We start from the raw sequence: 18,583 nt of genomic DNA on the forward strand, positions 1-18,583 counted from the left end.
AATGCGATACAAAATACGCCGGGAACAACACACTCGTACGAGTATACAAAAGGGTTTACTCGGTTTGTTTAAAATTTTCGGACAAATTGAATGCAACGTCTGTACGTGGACCGAACAAAAAGTTTTATTTTGATACAGAGACTTTGTTTCATGGTTTTGTGAAAAGAGATCAATGTTACTTTTATTTAACAATGTCGTTTGCTTTCTTGTGAAGCGTATGTAACTCTTAATCAAGACTGCAGAATCACTATAAAGTTATTGATAAAATCTCTTGTAATATATTATGTGAGTTCAAATGAAAGTAGTAAGCAGTATGCAACGAAAGCAGTAACCAATAAATGTACAGGAAAACCAAAACTAAGCAAGCACCTACCTACTCATAATTGTGAACCACAAAAACAATCTCTAAGTCAGCCGGTAGCAATGCAGGTACATCAATTAACGTAAAGCAGCTAATTATTTTCCCATTCCGTATGAATCTAAAAGTTTGGTACACGTCTCGAATGTTTGTGAAGACGGAAGGCAGACAGTCTGTCCCTTTGAATGTTTTGTACTTAATCCGCTTTGATAATATTAACCCTAACTTGACTGGTATGCCGCCAAACATATTTGTCTGCGATGAATCGAGGTAGGGGAACGTTTCGTTTATGAGTTACCTGTACCTATTTATTTATAGACCGAGGTGACGTTTTGTGTTCATGAAGGGTCTTTATTGACTGTCTCGTTCGTTTAGGGTTTTCTCAAGTCGCGTGAAATTATTTTGTTGTAACTTGTTGTTGTGTTTTCCAGTTGATCAGTGGTCTATATGTATAAGTATACTATACAGCTATACATATAGTATAGTATAGCGACTTGGCTTGTAATAAAAATTATTTCGTGTTATTCCGGACTATAATCTATTTCTGTACCTTCGAATCCATTCAGTAGTGTTTTTATACATCCTCACAAACTTTCGTATTTATAATATTAGTAGGATTTTCCCTTAAAATAATATACTTTACCTATCTACTAATCTGTAGAACAAAGTAACTATACACATCTCCTCGATAACAATATGTTTGTACACATATGTTATTATATCTACGGCTTACTCCTCGCGTCTGAATATAATATCTTTGAAGTCTATGTCGTACTTTGCTTTGTCATTGTTCACAGTAGAAAATAAGCTTGGCTTGTGGACGTTTGTTGTAAGACGTTTTGACTATATATTCTCACCTGTTACTTTTATACTTAAAAATATTTTATATTATTGGACGCACTCTTGTTTTTTGTATTTTTTTAAGAAAGTTTATATTCATTATTTTTACGTTTAAACATATGAGTGTTGTATATGTTTATTTAGGAATTGTATTTTTGCATCATCAGAGTCCGGTTCCCATTTCCTGGTTTTTAATTAATGTTACTTTATTATAACTTCAAAACTACTTCATACAATGGCAGCCCCAAAAGGATTTTCTTGTGTTTATTCTCGTCACATAAAATTATTTTATCTGTTGTCAGCGACAGTTCAATTCGTTGGTATTTTCAAAATGATTATTTTGTTTTTTAAATAACTTCCCAAAAATGAGGAGGTTCTCAATTCAGCCAGTATGTTTTTTTTTCTATGTATGTATCGACATCGTCGAGGTTTATAGACCGATTTGTGTGATTCTTTTTTGTTCGACGCGGATTAGCTCATCTTAGGTCCCATAAATATTTGTTTCATTTTTATACAATAAATATTGGTTGTTTGTGCTTGTGTAAGTTCAGTGATCGTGGCAACTGAATAGAAGTTTGATTGCGCATAATGATGGAATTTCTATAAGTATCGCAATTTTCATTAGTTGCACTGTAAGTGTATGTAAAATAGATTCTAGTTCTGCGCGTAATGAAACGTGCATAATATGACTACCTCTTTTCCTGTTTACAAAAGAAATACTTATTTAGCAAATGGAATAGGATGTTAGGTAGTACGTAGGTATGTAGTAGTAGAACCTAATACGAAATAGAGGGAAGGCACTCTAATTCACTCTATGTAGATGCCATTATTGAATTTTATCTCGAATAGGCGATTTCCACTAAAAGCGACATTGCACTCTAATCTTGTTGAAGGATTGACTTTACAGAGACGTTATAAGGCTGAATTTTAAATGACACGGAAAACGCATTACCTTATTGGAAAATGAAGCTTGTCACATCAGTAAAATTGGCCTGCATCTACATTTTGTACGAATGGCTAATGTAAAGATGTTTTAGACTTTGTGTGTCAATATTTGCGTAGATATCGTGCGGTTGATTAAAACTATTTTTGGACGCATTTATTATGATGAATGGTATGATTATAATCTATAACAGCTAAGTAGCAGTAATTAGAGATATTATAGATTTTTTTTTATAACAGCATTTGAAGATTTAACACACGCGTCGGAGACAAAACATAGAATTTTCTAAGCTTCTCAATTTAAAAACTTAGGTACAAGAGACCAGAGTCTTAAAAGGCCCGTCTAGTCGGTTGACCACTTTACAGTTATAGCATGTCATATGGCTTGCTCTCTGATAGTGAGGTAACGATGAGATCGGCTGCGTCTGACAGGCTGACACCTCCATTAGGGCACGTAGGTAACAGTGCGTTGTTGTATCTCCTGCGCAGTTTGTTAGACTAATTGGAATCGGTCATCTGGACGGAAACTGGTGCTAACTGGTTATGTTTACAAGCGTGTTTGTTTTTGTTTTATTTTATTTCGAAATTAGCGACCCGTCCTAGTTTCGCATGGGTGCAATAGTGATATGTTATGCATGAATAGTACAAATAAATATAATCTATCTATTAAAAAAACCGCATTAAAATCCGTTGCGTAGCTTTTAATATTTAAGCATACAAAGAGACATAAGGATAGAGGAAGCGACTTTGTTTTATATTATGTAGTGATAATGAAGTAGCAAAGAAGAAGGTTGTCTGCAATTTCGAAATAATGAAGATTTTAAATAATTAATCGAGTAACAAAGAATATATCTATGTTACTGCCGTACTCAGAGTCATTTAATGATTACTTAAACTATTTGTTAGTAACGATTTTGTATGGAAAAACAATTGTTAAGGACTGTGTTAAGTTTCGTCTGCAAAGAAGCGCTATGCTGGAGTGGTAAACTCCCTGAAAATAATAAAAAAAATATCAGTTCCTAATTTAAACGATATCTAAATCCAAATGATAATTATGGAATATCCTCGGATATAAATTGGATTAGGAAAAAAAACAAAAGCAAGCTTGTGGCATCCCATCGTACCTACTGCTAAATTCCTAACAAAAATGCTTTACTTACAAGTACATAATATGTATCCACAATCCTTAAAGTACTTTGTTACTTTGTTACACACATGTTTTGTTTTCTAACTAAAAGTTATCCCTCGAAATAACCTATGAATTTTGGTAGGAAAGCATGACACGCTAATCAAATCAGGGTTGTCTGTTTGTAGTTTTCCAAATGACTGAACAGCGCCCTTATGACGGGTCTCATCGAGTACACGAGCACCACTTGATGCAACCGTCCGGGTTTCGAATTCGTTGGGATTTTAAAATTGAACTTGGAGTGTTCATGCAGGCTAGACGTTGTTATTATTGGAATTGGAATAAAATCAATACTACCTATAGGCACACTTTTAATACAGCGTATAAAAGGTTTTAGATTTAAGACAGATCAAGATCCAATGGATCATACGCGATAGCGTCAAGTTAAAAACATGTAGTTCTAATAAACGTACACCCTTTTTTATGACTGGGTAAAATTATCAATAACTTCTCCCGCTTTAGGTGAGGCGGGAGGGAGTGTCAGACTCTTACTGACTAAAAACCACCCCGTTCCTACTTCTGCCCTTCGAGCATCCGGCTCGAAGGTTCCGGTAAACCCGCTAGGTAGTCCGCAGCTCCGAATCAGGCATCAGCCCTACTGGGCCCCATCTGTGGTGGTCTGGCTCTTTGAGGCGCACGCGGAACGCTACGCGCCGCACGCACAAACGTAAACCTACTTATGTAATAAATACTAACGAAATTATTACTTTGGAAACCTAGTTGTAGGTAAATAAAATGCCCAGAAAAGGCATTTTCACTCCTTTAGATTCAATATACAAGGTAGAAAGAAAGTCTCCGTCGACGCAAATCTACTCGTAAGACAGCCTACAGGAAATAGAAAAATGTTCAAACTGTTTCTACTAGTGACTTTATTGAATTTGTTCACAGTTGCTGTAGACAATTTTAGTCCCTATGTTGAGGGTGCTTTTCCACCAGATATGTGCTGTGCTACGTTGCTGTGGATGCGTTTGGCTTCCACCAATCATATTCATTGGCACACATAGCATGGCCCTGGTGTTAACGAACTCAGCTAAGCTATTTTTTTATATGGAAAGATGCGTGCTCCGGATGCGTGCTGTGGATGTGTGCTACAAATGGTTTCCCTACTATCGATACATCAGATACTCGAGGTGCGCATCTTCTTCGCATAGCTACTTTGCGGCGGCGCATCTTCATCGGCACAGCTACATAGCTTAGCATCAGTGGAAACGGTCACATGGTTTCACAGTTTAGCTATTACATCATCATAGCATAGCTACATAGCACATCTTTGGTGGAAAAGTACACTTAATATGAAAATTATTTTTTGTCTTGGCTGTTTGGTCCCTATTTATTCACTATTCGTGTGAATCCATAAGTGGCTCAATGTTACTATCTATCTGTTTTATATTCGCAGGTTCCCGCACTCTAATTGTTTTTTTTTTTATGGTAAGCAATCGCCGCCACCCATGGACACTTAAAAACCAGAGGCGTTACAAGTGCGTTGCCGGCCTTTTGGGGGTTAGGAATTTAAGGCGGCTTTTTGTTTGGAGAATCGGGGATTGGGAAGATTGGGAAAGAGGGAATTGGGCCTCCGGTAACCTAACTCACACAACACAACAAAACACAACGCAAGCGTTGTTTCACATCGGTTTTCTGTGAGGCCGTGGTATCACTCCGGTGTCTAAATTAGCAGAATGAATACAAGCCCATTTCCTCCCTTCCCAATCTTCCCAATTCCCGATTCCCCAACAACCCTTAAAATCCTAACACCCCAAAAAGGCCCGCAACTCATTTGTAACGCCTCGGCGATTGCTCGTTTACCGGTTTATACCATAAAAAAACATAATATAAATTGTATTGATAAAACAATTACAAATACATAATAACTTATTGATGAATAAATAATTAAATCAACGTCTGGCTACAGCAGCCGGTATGTGCAAAGTTTCGTCCAATGCTAACGTTGCGCGGCGCCATACTCGCACACTTGGACAAACTTGGTTCCACAAAAGTTTCTCTACTACGTTACCATAGCAACGGGAGACAATCGGGACACAACCTGTTGCCCATTATATACCCTCCAAATTGGCTCAGTTGGTGTGAAAACCCCGGGTAACCGTGTTGATGTGATAAACAGTGCCAGTGTTACCAAGGGATTTCCGCCATTTTTGTCAGATTACACCGAACTCAACATCAGGAGCGGCACATTGTCCGTTTTAGTATGCACCCTTTGAACACCGAAAGTGTTGAACTGATTCACATCACACATTTATACAATCCCTGACTGGTTTGGTCAGTTGTTGTTTGGCGTTTCATTGTAATGTTTCACGTATCCCTGCTGTATTACACGTCACAATATAGTATATGCTGGAGACAATAGAAACGGTACATGAATTCCTATTTATATTTCTACAATATCAAAAAGAAAGTAAGAAAAATAATTTATTCGGCACCGGTTATCAAGGTTGTATGATGATGATGCTTATGATAGCCACCAGAAAATGTAATTTAATTCATCGTACCTAGAGTCGGCAACAACGCTCCCGTACTAATATATTATAATTTTCATTTCATAATTATTTTATAGACTTTAATTATTATTTCAGCATTCGGCTTAATAAGTATGAAATACTGTAACTCGACAGAAAATGAGAACAGTATTTACCAAATCGATTCTGTGAAGGAGTGCCCTGATTGTTCAGTATTTCCCAGAGAGCCGGTATGTGGCATCCGACCCGATGGTAAAGGATTCAGAGTCAGAACATTCGAGAGCAAATGTGAACTCATAAAGTACAATTGTGATGTCGGAGGAAATTTTACTATTACTGATTACTTTATTTGTTCAAACAATCCGAACGCAGTAGCAAATGAAGGAACAAATAATGAAGATAAAGATTCTGCGAATATAACAGATATTGATGATTACCTAAAGAATAATAGCAATATTCTTGATAATATCATAGTAGTACATAAACCTATGTCACAAGGTATGGACATTAATAAAAGTGTTGCAGATTTCTTTGCGTCTACTCATAAATCTGGTATACCACTAAGGAGGGTGAATCTAAAATTCGACGAGAGTGCAAGGAAGAAGATGATAAAAAACGCCGGTGCAGCCGTGGTGTTCAGGTCTAAGTACTATAAACCAGACAAAGTCGAAGAAGGGTGGTGGTACATGCCCACATTGAGGAGCTGTTATCATAGATGTCCAACGGTAAGTAGACTTGAGTGGTGTATACGTGATAGACCCTGATTTATTTAAAGGTGTGACCAGCAATCGAAACACAGGCATCATTATCAAATAACTTAGTGGCCACTGCTGAACAAAGCCTGTTCTCACATGGAGAACGTTTTGAGCTTAATCACCATGCGGGTTGGCGATTTCAAACTTATAATTAGAAATTATAAGTCCAGGTTTCCTCACGATGTTTTCCATCACTTAAGCCTCCGGGCCACTACCGCATCTTTGACCAAATTCTTTCGGGCAACGGGCAGCCTTGTCTTACATTTTTGGGAAAACTAACCGCGATCCCCATAATGCCAATTACTAGAGATAGGAGATATAACCGCCTCACAGAAAACCGTGCGTTCTGTTTGCGTACTGTTTGAATGAGAGTACCGGAGGAACAATTACCCCCTTCCTAATCTCCCCATCTCCGATTCTCCGACAATCCTTATATTTCTAAACCTTACTCCTAAAAAGACTACTCATTACAAACAAAATATGCATTAACACAATACTCTAGTTCTATACTAAGACGTCCACAGACTTTGTAACATTCTAATCAGTGCAGGGTTCACAAAGCAATTTTAAAACAACGATCATGTCGATAGCTTAATTTGTTTTTGCTTTAAAAATGTACCGTATTAATCCAATCTGGTAACTGACGACGTGATGTCAATGTATGCGTGTGTCATTTCGAGTTCCATATTCAAAAGGCGTTTAGAACATAGCTTGCGTTGTGTAAGTGACGTTACTGGAGGCAAAATTGCTCCCTCCCCAATCTTCCCCATCCCCGATAACTCTTAAATTTCTAACCTCCAAAAGGCCGGCAACGCACTTGTCGTTACAAGTGCGCTACCAGCCGACACTGGTATTTTGGGTGTAAGCTCTAAATGCACTTTATAAATGTTTCGTTGAATTTGTTTTATTGGTTCTATGAATAATATGATAATAGCGATATAGTATTACTACAAAACCTCAGTAAACAAATACTTAATTCCCCTTCCCATAAATAGTAAAACAGGGCACAAATAACAACCACATAAACGTACATCAAAAAGCGAATACAAATCCACTCAAAGCTACTGATTGCCATTTGTACAGACAGGTATTGTACTTGAAACTTGTCAATACGGCGAGCTATGTGGAGTTTAATCACCGTTCCTTTGTGAGCGGGAACCGCGGACCGCGATGAGTCCAGTTGCGTTATAATTAATATCTGGCCACGGCGCGGCCGCCGCCCGACTGACAATGATGTTGATGATCGAATTGAAATTAATTTTCCCGACACTGCCATCACTAGGGGCGGATGTTGTCTATATAATATTGAGCAATTTGTATTTCATTATACCTTGGTTTTGGTCGTTGTAGCCTTTTCTCAGCAGTGAAACAATAGGGATGATGACGGAAAATGAAAATTAAAAATCTATTTAGTCCGTTAGTTAGGTAAGTAAAAAATATATTAGCCACGTATTTTTTTTATTTTGTCATACAAGATAACAATACTTAGATAAAACTAATCAAAGTTTAATAGTGAGAGCAGATACATCACGCGATATTTCAAATCAATATATCTTCGAAAGTATTTGTTTCCGTAAGAAAATAAAAAATACGTGTATAATGTTTTAAAATAATCTACAAGACGGACATTAAAATAGAAATTAGTCATCTACTCTATTTTATTACAGGTTACTGATGAATGATCTTGATGATTATTAAAAAATCATTTATTTCAGGTGAAGTAACCCATATAAGAAAATATACAAAACATACATATAAGAAAATATACAAAACATACATGACAATCATTTCTACATTATAAATTCATTACATCAAAATTACAGATAAATTCAATTTGGATCAATTACAAATATAGACAGACATAACAGAAAAATAAAAACATAAAATGAAATTAACAATACCAAATTAAATACGATTAAAATTATAATTCATAAGTCATAAATAATATAACAATAAATATCCCGTCATAAGTTCTAATAAAATTGTGTGTTTAGAAATGTCCGGAGACTTACATGCCGGTGTGTGGATCAATTACGCAATAAAATTATGTGTTTAGAAATGTCCGGAGACTTACATGCCGGTGTGTGGATCAATTACGCAATAAAATTATGTGTTTAGAAATGTCCGGAGACTTACATGCCGGTGTGTGGATCAATCACGCAGAAGGCCAGGGAGCCTGCCATCATGTTCCAGAACCACTGCTTCATGGACGCAGCTCAATGCAAGTGGTACTACGAAGACCCGGAGCGGGGCAATGCCAGTTCAGGTACATATATGCTTTCCTAATTTTATCTTACTAGATAATATACAATACTACAATATACTTTTTTTTTTTTTTTGAGGGGGGAAAATCATCCAATGACTTTTCTCGCCTTGGGTGAGGCGAGAGGGAGTGTCAGACTCTTACTGACTAAAAACCACCCCGTTCCTTCTCCTGCTTTTCGAGCCGGAGCCCCGGTAAACCCGCTAGGTAGTCCGCAGCTCCGGGTCAGGCATCAGCCCTATTGGGCCCCATCTGTGGTGGTCTGATGGCTCTTTGAGGCACGCGCGGAACGCGACGCGCCGCACGCACGGGTCTGGTTCTGGTCGGGCGGTGAGCTACCCTTGCTCGCCGTCCGCAGGCCCGTACTTACGGTGGCCGGAGATCGTCTCCGGATCCCCTACGCCCGGAGTGTCTTTCGCGACGGCTGGGGCGTGAGGAGGTTTGTTCTCTCACGCGCCCCGCCTCCTCCTTAGCTAGCATGACTGCTTGGCAGAAGGAGGAGACGGCATCCCAGTCCCTCTCGCTCCGCACCATGGCCTGAACCAGTGCCGGGCGCGAGAGGTCGCCGTCGCCGACCACATCCCTGAGGACTTGGCGGTGCTCAGCCCACGCAGGGCACACCGCCACTGTATGTTCTACTGTGTCCTCCGGGCGGTCCTCGCAGTGATGACACCCGGGCGTTTCCTCCCGCCCAATAAGGAACAGGAACCTACCGAAACTCCCATGTCCGGTAAGCACCTGCGTTAGGCGGTAGGTGAGGACGCCGTGGCGCCTCTCTAGCCACTCCTCAAAGAGGGGACTTACCGCTGCGATGACAGCGAGCCCAGCCCTCGGTTGCGACAGTCGTTGCTGCCATTCCGCCATGAGATCGCGCCGGAGCTCGTCCCGCCACGCACTGATCTGGCGCGGCAGTGGAGTTTCGCCCCGGCGACACGCGTCGGCGCGCAAACTGAAGACGCGTGCGAGCACCTTCGCCTCCAAATCCCACGGCGGTAATCCGGCAAGGAGGTTCGCCGCCTCCCCGGAGATCGTGCGATATCCACGAATCACCCGGATGGCCATGACCCTCTGAGACGTGAGCAGCGCCCGAGCTGGCCGCCGCATCAGGTTCGGCGCCCACACAGGGGCGCCGTAGAGGGCCATGGACCGCACGATCCCCGCGTACAACCTCCGGCAGGAGGCATTTGGCCCCCCGAGGTTTGGCAGGAGCCGCTTAAGCGCAGCCCCCGTCCGCTCCAACTTAGGAGCCAAACGTCGGAAGTGTTCCACGAAGTTCCATCGACTGTCGAGGACGAGTCCTAGATACTTCATCGTCGTCTCGACGCCGATGGAAACTCCTCCCGCCGTTATTTGGGACCCACCCGGAGGTGGCGCGTTTCCGCGGCCATCAAAGCAGTCCCAATTGCCGGATCCTGTCAACAACTGTCGCAACCGCTCTCGCCATTAAGTTGGCCGCCGCCTGGACTACAATATACTTACTAGTAATATATAAAATATATAAATAAATATGACTGGAAGCGAACAAATATAATTATAATTAATAAAAATATAATTAAAAATAACTTTATATATATTCTTATATACTTAAATTACCAAATACTTATTTAATTAATTTTAATATGACATTAAATTAATACTAAAAGCCCTTCCTCTCTCCTACGAATTTTATATTTTGCTGTGCTCGACAGGGTCCATAATTGTGACTTAATACTGTATTTTCTAACACCTGTGTACATTATAGATGCAATAAATACTTGAATACTTGAATATTTGAATATACGATTATATACAATGAGCTTACTGGCTCACAGCCTATAAATAGGACTCATAGCTTTTTAAAATGTATAATACTGTAGTACATCATTCGGTCATGTTGTAGAGTTTAGCCCACAAAACAGAGTTTTTTTTTATTAAGATGTCGTAAGCAACGACAAGATATAAGCAACGGCAAAATCAATGTTTATTTTCTATATTTCGTATAATTATTATGAACGAATACAAAATGAAGACATTTATATTAATTACATAATTTTAATGTTCAAATTCATCCGTGATCATGGCGCTTGCAACAGTTCCGAAATTTCGGAAACACGAAAAAACTAAAAAAACATGGTAAATATCCCGTTTTGAGTTCTAATGGTGTAAATAGATTTTATCATTTTCATACACCGTCATCATCCAGGGGTTTTGGCTGAAGATCAGTTATTAATATCGGTCGTAATTCAGCCCTCATGTCCTGACGATGCGAATGGTAACTGACTCTGACTGATGCCGACATACAATGCTACTATATGATGCATGCAGATATATGTCACCTATTAACACTGAACGTTGATGGATTACGGAACTATGTTCAGGCTTTGTTTCTCTAACGTTATAATATGAAGATTGAAAATTAATATCGGTAGTCTTTATTATTATAACTACTTAGGTAAATATGTTATATTAAACCATATTAACTAAATAATAATAATAACTACGACTAAAATAGTTACAACTTAAAAATACATGATAAAAAATTAAAACGAAATAAAACTAATAGCGCCAAAAAATAATCCTCATCAGAGTTAGTCAAGAATTTAACACCTAAACAAAACTTCATTTTTTCTTGTTACAACAATGTTTTGACAAGCCTAGTTTTATTCTCATAACATTAAACTATTACTACAGTGAATTATCAAGTAAATAAATCAATAAAAAAACCTTCGCTTCAACTCTTTATTGTACTACCTGAGGGCTTAATAAGAGTTTGTTTTATGTTTAATGAGATCTTTACCGCATCTAGCTCTCTGGTAGGCCTACTCCAATAAATAAACCAATCAGAGGGCTTGATGCGGTAACATTTCAATCTCGTTCAACGTACAACTAACCTATACTAGGCCTTCGTACTCGCTGCTGCTAGACAACACCCAGACGAGAAGGCAATTTCCTCAATTTCATAGACAAATAAACAAAGTCAATTAAATATTAAATACTAAACGAGTCGCGTAACCGAGGTATCGAAACCGAGACGCTAAAAAAACATAATTGTGACTACATAAAGATGGATTCTATTCCATTATAGTCTGTTGATTTTTATTGACAAAAGGTTTTAAGTCTTTTATTGTCAACCAACAAAAAATCGACTTTATGTCAACCCGTTAGAGTATTTAATCAGAATCTAGTTAATTAACTCATTGCGTAGCTTGACATTTGCACGAACAAAAGAAAAAAACATATCACGAACAGAGGTTTTCAACTTTGGATGGAACTGTCGAATACTCATGTTGCCTGGGGCTTCGAAGCATTTTTCAACGGATTTACCTCACACAAAGCGGTGCAGTCGTGTAGACTTTACAGTAGCTGTAAATAGAATTGTTTTGTAATTTGTATTTGTCTGCGAGTAGAGGAAACACATGGACAGTTTAACTTTTACATTTTCAATACTTTTTTTTGAGTCAACGTTTTAAATTGACTACGAAATTCATTTGAAACTTCTCCTTTATGGCAAAGCTACGTTTTCACCTTGGCAACGTTATAAAGGGGCGATACTTTTTTATTATTTTTAACCTCATCGATGTCCAATTAGCGATATTTTTCTTATTCTCTTAAGCCACTTAACGTAAGACCTTTTTAAGCATTAAGAACAGATTTTCTTTCGAATAATACGATGTTGTTTTGTAATATTTTTTAGAATAAGATAGGTAGGTACTTAATTGCTTACACGTGTAGATCAGAAAAAGAATTAAGTATTTGTTTCAATTTAATCCGATTGTGATATCGATTTGTGTCAAAATATTAAAGGAAAATAACATCTTTCTTTTTCTCTTTTTTTTTTAAACGTTGCCGCACACTATGATTTTCTCCTTTATCGTGGGTGCGTTAAAAAACATACAAGCTCACAAGAAAAAACATACAAGTCAAGACACAATATGTCACCCAGACCCGGAACAACGATTGGTGGATCACACAAATTGTTGTTCCGTGCCGTAATCGAACCCGCGACATGTTACACGGCAGTCAGTTACCCAGCCCAACCGTTCGATCAAATCACATCAATTGCTATACTTCGTATCATTTGTATAGGTTTAACTTAATGATTTTAAAAGTTTAACTAGAATGTCACCAAAACTTCTCTGTATGAATAAATATAGATACTGAAAAAACCTAAATACATACATACATGTTGTCACGCCTTTAATCCCCGAAGAGGTAGACAGAGGTGCACCTGATGGCACGTAATGCCATTGTGTACACACACTTTTCACAATTTATTTTGTAAGTCCCTTGTAATAAGGTGGTGAAAAAATCTATCACAGTAATAAACTAAAGCTTATTTCCTCCCTTATAGGGGATGATGGTAGCCACAAGGCAGAGATCAATGAGTGGAGGCAAAAAGCCCTGTCTCCGCAGAAAGCCAGACTCCATTAGACTAGGGTTCCCAGTTAATTAAAAAGGTCTTATACCCTATCGACAGTTTGTTTACCAACTTTTATTATAATCCTCAACAACAGATTTTATTTTTCTTGTACCCGTTGTTGAGTTGATCCTATTAATACGGTATTATTTTCCTTTGAAGGAGCTAATTAATCTCCGTAACTAGCTGTCGGATTTGGATAATCCTTTTCTTAAGAAATATTGTTATGGAAAAAATTATGAAATCAAACAGAGTCAGTTCAGCCGTACTATACAAGTATATAATCCATTTATGTAAAGAAAAAACGTAAAATAATGGTGGACGAAGATTAGTAGACTTGCAGCCATTTGTCCGTCTCCTCCTTATCGCACGGGGTTAGAGTCCAATTTGTGCAGAAAGGAAAATCTGATTTATCATCTTATAAATAAATGCGAAAGTTTGTATTTTTGAGTTTGTGTGTATGTTTTTTACTCAATCACGTCAAAATGGCTGAAGGGATCGCGATGAAATTTGGAACAGGGGTAGATTGTGGTCTGGAATAACATACAAGACATTTTAATTCCACGGGACGGCGAGCGGAGCCGCCAGCAGAAGCTAGTAATTTAATAAACTGTTTAGTAGATAAGAAGCTTAAACATGGAACGTAATTTCTGAGAATAGTGCGCTAGATTTAAGCTCCTAGATATTGTAAAGTGCTTTATATTTTCAACAATAGTTCTACATCAATTTGGTTCAGTGATATGATATTCATAAAAGAGTATAGTATAGTAACGTTTTCTCAGAATTTATTAAATAGTTACCAAGAATTTAGAAATAGTACGATAGTTTCACTAATAGAAAAATAGAATAAACACTGGGAACAAACATCAAATTATATTACCAATATTTGGCACGAAATACTGAACCACAGGATTTCCTTAAATTTACAAAACAAATATACAAGGCGGATATGAATGGGGCCGTCGGTAGAGGGCGCCATAGACGGACATGCATAAAGCGACCAAATTGGCGATATATTAAGGAAGGGCCAAATTAAAAGTACCTTTAACCGACGAGCATGCATGAAAAGACTGATGACTGTTGATGAAGCGAAAGAGGTATACAATTGGCGTTCCATTGTCTCTGCCTATGTCTAAGGGAGATAGGTGTAAGGTTATGTATGTACATGTTTGGAAGAGCCATTCGATGTGTGAGTGAGGTTACCGGAGGGCCAATTCTCAATCTTCCCAATCCCCGACTTCCCAACAACCCTTTAATTTCTAATCCCCAAAAGGCCAGCAACGCACTTGTAACGCCTCTGGTGTTTCAAGTGTCCATGGGCGGCGGCGATTGCTTATCTATCTTATATGATTGGTGATAAGTGCTAAATGCTAGCTCGTGTTAAAAAAAATTAAGAATTCCTTGAAAATCATAATCATTAAATGCTCTACAGCCATATACTCCAAGGTATATATCGAAGAGATTTTATATTCATATACCTACAATCCTACATATATCATAACATCACAAAATACCCTTCAGAAGGATTAGTTGCTGCTTCACAGAATCATGTCTGCGAACCTACTCACTCCACGTATAATAGGTTCGAGTCTGTTCGAGTATTTTCTAATTTTCAACCAAAGATTATAGAAGGTATGGAGTGCCAATACCGTGGATACTACCCTTGGAAAGAGAGAGAGAAGATTCAAACTGTGAACAAAATAAAGTCATCGTTAGTTTAGTGTTAATAGGGATGATGACGAGGTATGAAAATGAAAAATCAATTTAGTACGTCAGTTAGTGTCTAAATAACCTTTGTATGTTAATTTATGGAATGACTTTGTCTCTTTTAAACAACAGCGCCCAATGCCGTTAAAAAGCTTCTAATGGTCTAAACAATATGGTCTAGTCTACACATTAATTTGTACAACATTAATTTGAGAAAGCAAGACATAATAATAATCAAATATTGGTAGGTACTCCATTCTTAGTCTAACCGTATCCCAGTTGCGTAGGTTGCAGCAGCGAGTTTCCAAGTAAATAAATACCCTTAATAATAACATCGTAAAATATTAAATTGTTGTGAAAGATAACATCGCACGCTCCTTGAACATTTTTCCCGAAAGCAATCGAGAGGAATTAAAAAATATTAATAGATTATGTTTTTGTATTGTTTTCGTAAACATTATAAGGATTTCAAGTACCTGCTTAAGAAGTAAGAGTTTTAAAAATTAAGCACCTACACGTGGAAATTCGTTCTTGTATTTTTCCAATCAATTTTCATGCAAAAAATAATTATAACATAAAATATAATGTGGAGGATGGCTATTGTTCCTGAGCTGTAGTTATAAGTAATATGACAATGACATAATATCCTTGAGTCAATAGTTCGGTTAGGTCGCTGAAGGGGGCGTAATTGAGCCCGTTGTGTTGACACGGTTGCTGAGATGATGTGTCACGGACATGATGCGACGGCCGACGGCACGGAACCGTGCATTAATTCTAATTCATAATCAAAACTTAATTCGCGCCGCGACATATACACATATGGTACTTAAATACCAACAAAACTGGGCAAAATGCGGTTTTAAAAGAAAAATATTAATGTTTTAGACCAACCCAACATTATTTTCTTTAACATCAATAATTTTAGTTTACAGATCAGATCAGAATGATCCGGTCTGACTGAATTAATTCAATTCAAGTTGATACGTCAATGAGGATATATTTATAAATCATCTCTGCACTTTGTACGCACTCAGTTCCGACGCCCCTCGCCACGATACGTTCGGAATCAGTGTAATTACATTTTTCCATTAAGTTTTAATTGTAACAGCTTTAATTACCCAAATACCTGGAAAATATGCTTGGATTTTGCAATGCAATTGATATTGTGAAGTTTTAAACCAATGTTTGTGTTATTTGAGGGTTAAAAACTGATAAGTATATCTAGACTACATAGCGGGTTTACCAGGGCTCCGACTCGATAAACTGACAAGCTCGGAGTAGGAACGGGGTGGTTTTTAGTCAGTAAGAGTTTGACAATCCCTCTCACCTTGCCCTGGCGAGCGAAGAAATGGGATGATTTTCCTCCCTTAAAAAAATAGTCTCTGCCTACTCCCATGGCAGACAGGTGTAGATTATGTATGTATATAAGTATATGTTAATAAATGGTCGTAACAATATTTTGAAAATGGAAAAAAAACCACTCAATAAAATCAGTACCACTACCGTACATAAGAGTGCGTTAAAAAGAATACCAAAAAAGCATGTCAGATTCAATTTTGGTGTAGCCCCATCAACCAGGCGTGGAGCGGATTAACAGAGGCTGGGGGTGGCTTTTAGCTTTAGATTATACAGGATTGACTGGCCAGCCAAATGGAAGCGCGCATATTAGTGCATATTTGATTACACAACCGACCATGTAAAGGGTAAAAACGTAAAAGTATTGCTACTTGGGTGAATGGTGCTTGTTTGTGTTTTAAGTTGGACTCAGATTATTGTGTTAATAAATAATTAATTTGGATTCTGTACATTTAATTATTTGTTTTTAAGATAATACGTCTTCTTATATATCCGTTTAAAAGTCGGCAACGTACCGGCGCTGATCGCTTACCATCAGGTGACCCGTCTGCTCGTTTCTGTCATCCCTATTCATACCCTACTTATTGGTTTATCAATTTTATTATTCCCCTACTTACCCCTCTCGTATAACTGCAAAAATAGCACCAATGAATACATATTACATCAAAGAATATGACATTTATTATGCTTTATTGCTCTTTACAGTTAATAAAAGACCTTTCAGAAAAGATAATTGACATATTTGCTTTAAAAAACCTTACCTTTTGTATGCATTACCTATTTTTCTAATATTTTTTCTCAAATTAGTTGGCTCCCTTTGTTGTGCGCTCGGTACAGAGACCTAACAGGCGTACCTAATATAAAATTGATGTTGATTTTTTAATAAAAAGCGAAGCGCAGGTAATGGTCGACTTCAGCCTTCGATAGAGGACCAATTAAGATCTCCTTTAGACTGGGGACAAAAATATTGAAATGGATTATTGAATGGCCATTATAGCAAAGAATACCTATTATAGTGTCGAAAATATTAGAAGAATTCTGGGCGAAGTTAGATAGCAATAAAATATCTACTTGCAGCTACTATTTTAATATTAATTATATAATGTATTTTGAATTTTATTGCATTAATTTTATGTATGGTAAATATAATTTTAAATATGTATTCCGTATGTATGGAAACCTAAATAAGAAAGTAAATGTGTAGTATCCCTACTGATACAAAGTCAAATAATAATTATCTGAAAGAAGAAAGAAAGAAAAAGCATTTATTCGGCAGTAGACACGCACACAAATACATATTTAGTTAGTTGAGCATAGTATTATTAACAGTCTTTTAACTGTCATATTGTTATTGAGCCACTACTGAAGACTTTATTGTATTTCTACATTGTACCTATTAATGCCTGCCTCGTTGGTCGAGTGGTCGCAAGTGCGACTGCCGAACAAAGGGCCTCGGGTACGACTGCTACACGTTCGCATTAAATTTAATCTGTAATGGTATTTTCGGTTTTTCGAAAATTTCTCAATAGTAGCACGGAGTCTGGAATTGTGCCCTGTATATGGCAATAGGCTGTAATTACATGGGACTTATAACACAAATAGTGAAAAGTGAACATTGTATAGCGGCATCACGTGTCGTAATGTGCACCTCTGTCCACCTCATCAGGGATAAAAGGCGTGACGTTGCTGCTTGCTGATTGTTGTTAGTTAAATAAATAAATACGTTTAAACGCGAGCAAAGTTGGATGAAAATATTAAGGTTAAAATAAATTTACCTTCAGGATACGTGGCGTCCGCGGTCATTTTCTGTATGGGTGAGCGGGCCATCGTCATCCAGTTCGTGCCACTCATCAAAACCCTGCAGTACTTGGGCAGGCTCAAGAAAAGCAAGACCTTCAGGCACCGCATCAGAAACTTTGGCCACCTCGGTGAACTTAAATTTATGGGATAAATAATAAATAGATTTTATATTATAGAAATTATTATTGTAGCAATTATTGTTATCTATAATTTACTAGCGACCCGCCCCAGCTTCGAATCGGTTCAACGATATTATGCATGTATTATACATAAAAACCTTCCTCTTGAATCACTCTATCTATTTAAAAGAAACCGCATCAAAATCCGTTCGTTAGACAGACCGTCTAGCTAACTAGACGGTCTGTCTGCGTAGTGGGCTAGTCTAACTAGACTAACAAGACTAGCCCGCTACTTAGGAGATATTATAGTGCATTAGTGTGTGCACACAGGTGCACTCTTTGTTCCTTCACTCTCTAAACCCGATAGGACGGCAGACTGATAAGACCGGA

The 18,583-nt window shown here is 37.9% G+C and overlaps 1 protein-coding gene across 1 annotated transcript in view; it reads left to right on the plus strand.

The window, feature by feature from the left end:
* The window catches only part of LOC118269098 (uncharacterized), a 28,955-nt gene extending 10,708 nt beyond the window's left edge, over positions 1-18,247 (plus strand). Inside the window, exons 2-4 of the mRNA XM_050702596.1 lie at positions 5,915-6,522; positions 8,671-8,818; positions 18,056-18,247. Coding sequence (XP_050558553.1) covers positions 5,915-6,522; positions 8,671-8,818; positions 18,056-18,225 — 926 coding nt within the window. The 3' untranslated portion in view covers positions 18,226-18,247. The remainder of the gene's footprint in view (positions 1-5,914; positions 6,523-8,670; positions 8,819-18,055) is intronic.
* Positions 18,248-18,583: the final 336 nt, after the last annotated feature.

This window comes from Spodoptera frugiperda, chromosome 2, assembly GCF_023101765.2.
Source record: "Spodoptera frugiperda isolate SF20-4 chromosome 2, AGI-APGP_CSIRO_Sfru_2.0, whole genome shotgun sequence".
NCBI lineage: Eukaryota > Metazoa > Arthropoda > Insecta > Lepidoptera > Noctuidae > Spodoptera > Spodoptera frugiperda.